The following is a 2,224-nucleotide window of genomic DNA, read 5'->3' on the forward strand; positions in this document are numbered from 1 at the left end:
AAATTGATTAACCTGATTAACAGGTTACCTTTTTAAATCTAGACCATTCAAATAAAATATAATAAATGAAGAGTTTAGATTTAACGAATTCACAAGGTGTGCAGCACTCCATACTTAGCAAGGAGCGTTTAAGAATGAGCCCTATAATTCAATTTAAATCTTCAATTTAATTATTAATATTTAATAATTGATAAATTTAGCTTAATTTCTCCCGTACAAATTTTCACGTTTCCCCGTCCACAATTTACAAGCTTCTACCCAAATAACTACATATTATATAATTATATAAATATTTAGCCATTCATCAACTAGAATAAAAATTAGAAACAAGCATGACATTTAATCCACACTAATTATATGTGTCTTCCAAAACAAACAGCAACACAGGTAGAAAGAATAAAATAAATAAAACACTAACAAACTGGAGAGACTATACAGTGGCTAGGAGTTATAGTTAGGCTTTGCAAGAGTTGAGTAAGTCTTGTTTGAGTATTTTGTCTCTTTTTTTTTTTTTTGAGTATTTTGTCTCTTTTTTTTTTTTTAATCTAGTACTATGTTTTACTTTGCTGTGTTGAGTTCTTGCCTCTAAAAAGAAAGAGACTATACATATCATTCAAACACGAGTTCACAAATCCTAGAGATACTAGGAACTTTGGATATCTTTTTTAAAATTTCGAGCCTATGTCCTTCACTTGAGTACCTTGAGCAGCATATGGTCATTTTCTTTAACACACTTGCATTCTGCATAATATATATTGCAAATTGAATATCAACATCAGCACCATGAAAATTCTGTAGGCTGCAGACTCTTAGGTGCGATGAAAGGCATCCGGGAACGATTTTCGGGTAATGCCGACTTAGTCGATCCGACAAACTTGCCAATATCTTCTTCTTCTCCTGCAAGCAATCAAAGCATCACAAACAATAAAATAATTTCCAATACAAGAAAAAAATAGAAGGGAAAACAAAAATCTTTACTACTCTCCACCAACCTTTCTCATTTCAAGAATTTGAAGCAAGGGACAGGAGTTGAGTAGTCCAAGTAGCAACCACCATCTACAATAATACACAGAGAACTGCATGTGAATTAGATTGCCGAAAGTGACGGCAAGAGGTCTGAAGTTTAGATACAAATAGAGAGATTCGATTTGCAAGTCCTCAATATTTGGGCATCCTGAGAGAATCATATCAACATATTCCCGTTTTTCAAATTCAACCCCATCCATATACAAAATTTGAAGAGCCGGTAAGTGTACTGTTGAAATACCGTCCACTGTTAAGTTTGCCAATTTGAGAACAACAAGGGTTGCACATGTCAGAATTCTAATCGGCAACTTTATCTCAGAATTAATGGACGGTGACAGCTCAATCCTCTCAACTTTATGCTGTATGGCAGTGTTAAGCCACAATTCTACATCACATTGAGCGCTTAAAGAATACTCAGATTTGAAGCGGAAATTGAGAATGGGTTGCCTTACATCTCGCGAGAGTATAACTGCGTACGCGAAGCGAACAAAGAGTTCTTCCTCATCCGAGAAGAGTGCGTCATCGAGGTCAACTGTGGGAACTGTGTGCCACAGATCCCTCCACCTGCTCGAGAGAATGCTTGTTGCTGCAACCATTCTAGATTCCAGAAAAGAAAGAATGTGAACAAGAATCGCATCCGGTAATGCACTAATTCTATCAACTCCTGATATGGCTAGTGCCATTGTTGGATTCAGTGAGAGATCAAAAAATAGATTGTGGTTTAGCAAACTTGACTTGTTTCTTAGGCATATAAAGAGGGGACTGATATTGTCCCTGGGAATTCCCACCAGGCCATTATGGTGTTAATGGTCGGTTGGATGGGACCGGATTTAATTAAATTTGGACTCAATTTTATTTTTTGTTGGTTCGTTATAAAAATTTAATTGAAATAAACAAACAAGTAAAGTGATAAATAAATTTTAAATATTTATATTTTTGATAGGTTAATTTTTTTTAAAAAAATATTAATAAAATTTTTAATAATAAAGGTGGATAAATTAGTTTAAATTAAAATTTTTTATTTTAATTATAAGAATTAATTTAGAAGTTATATATTTATATATATTATTTTAGAAAATTTTATTAATATTTTGTTTAGAAATTAATCTATTCAAAAAAATAAATTTTGAAAGATTTATTTATCATCTTACTTAAAACAAAATTAAATTAAATAAATCCAAATCATTTTAATTTATTT

The 2,224-nt window shown here is 32.2% G+C and overlaps 1 protein-coding gene across 1 annotated transcript; it reads right to left on the reverse strand.

Annotated features, from left to right (window-relative positions):
- Positions 1-282: 282 nt before the first annotated feature.
- LOC112795225 (F-box/FBD/LRR-repeat protein At4g26340-like) lies at positions 283-1,750 on the reverse strand. The gene is made up of 2 exons (XM_025837165.3): positions 993-1,750; positions 283-897 (listed from the first exon to the last, which is right to left on the reverse strand). The coding sequence occupies exons 1-2, from the start codon at positions 1,707-1,709 to the stop codon at positions 610-612; spliced, it is 1,005 nt and encodes a 334-aa protein (XP_025692950.3). The 5' UTR covers positions 1,710-1,750; the 3' UTR covers positions 283-609.
- Between the last annotated feature and the right edge of the window lie 474 nt (positions 1,751-2,224).

The sequence above is a fragment of the Arachis hypogaea genome, chromosome 4, assembly GCF_003086295.3.
Source record: "Arachis hypogaea cultivar Tifrunner chromosome 4, arahy.Tifrunner.gnm2.J5K5, whole genome shotgun sequence".
NCBI lineage: Eukaryota > Viridiplantae > Streptophyta > Magnoliopsida > Fabales > Fabaceae > Arachis > Arachis hypogaea.

Excerpts from the sequence above, each read along its gene's own strand:
- LOC112795225 (XM_025837165.3), bottom strand. The coding sequence starts at position 1,709 with ATGGCACTAGCCATATCAGGAGTTGATAGAATTAGTGCATTACCGGAT. Across the intron at positions 898-992 it reads AAATTCTTGAAATGAGAAAG|GAGAAGAAGAAGATATTGGC; the intron begins GTTGGTGGAGAG and ends GATTGCTTGCAG.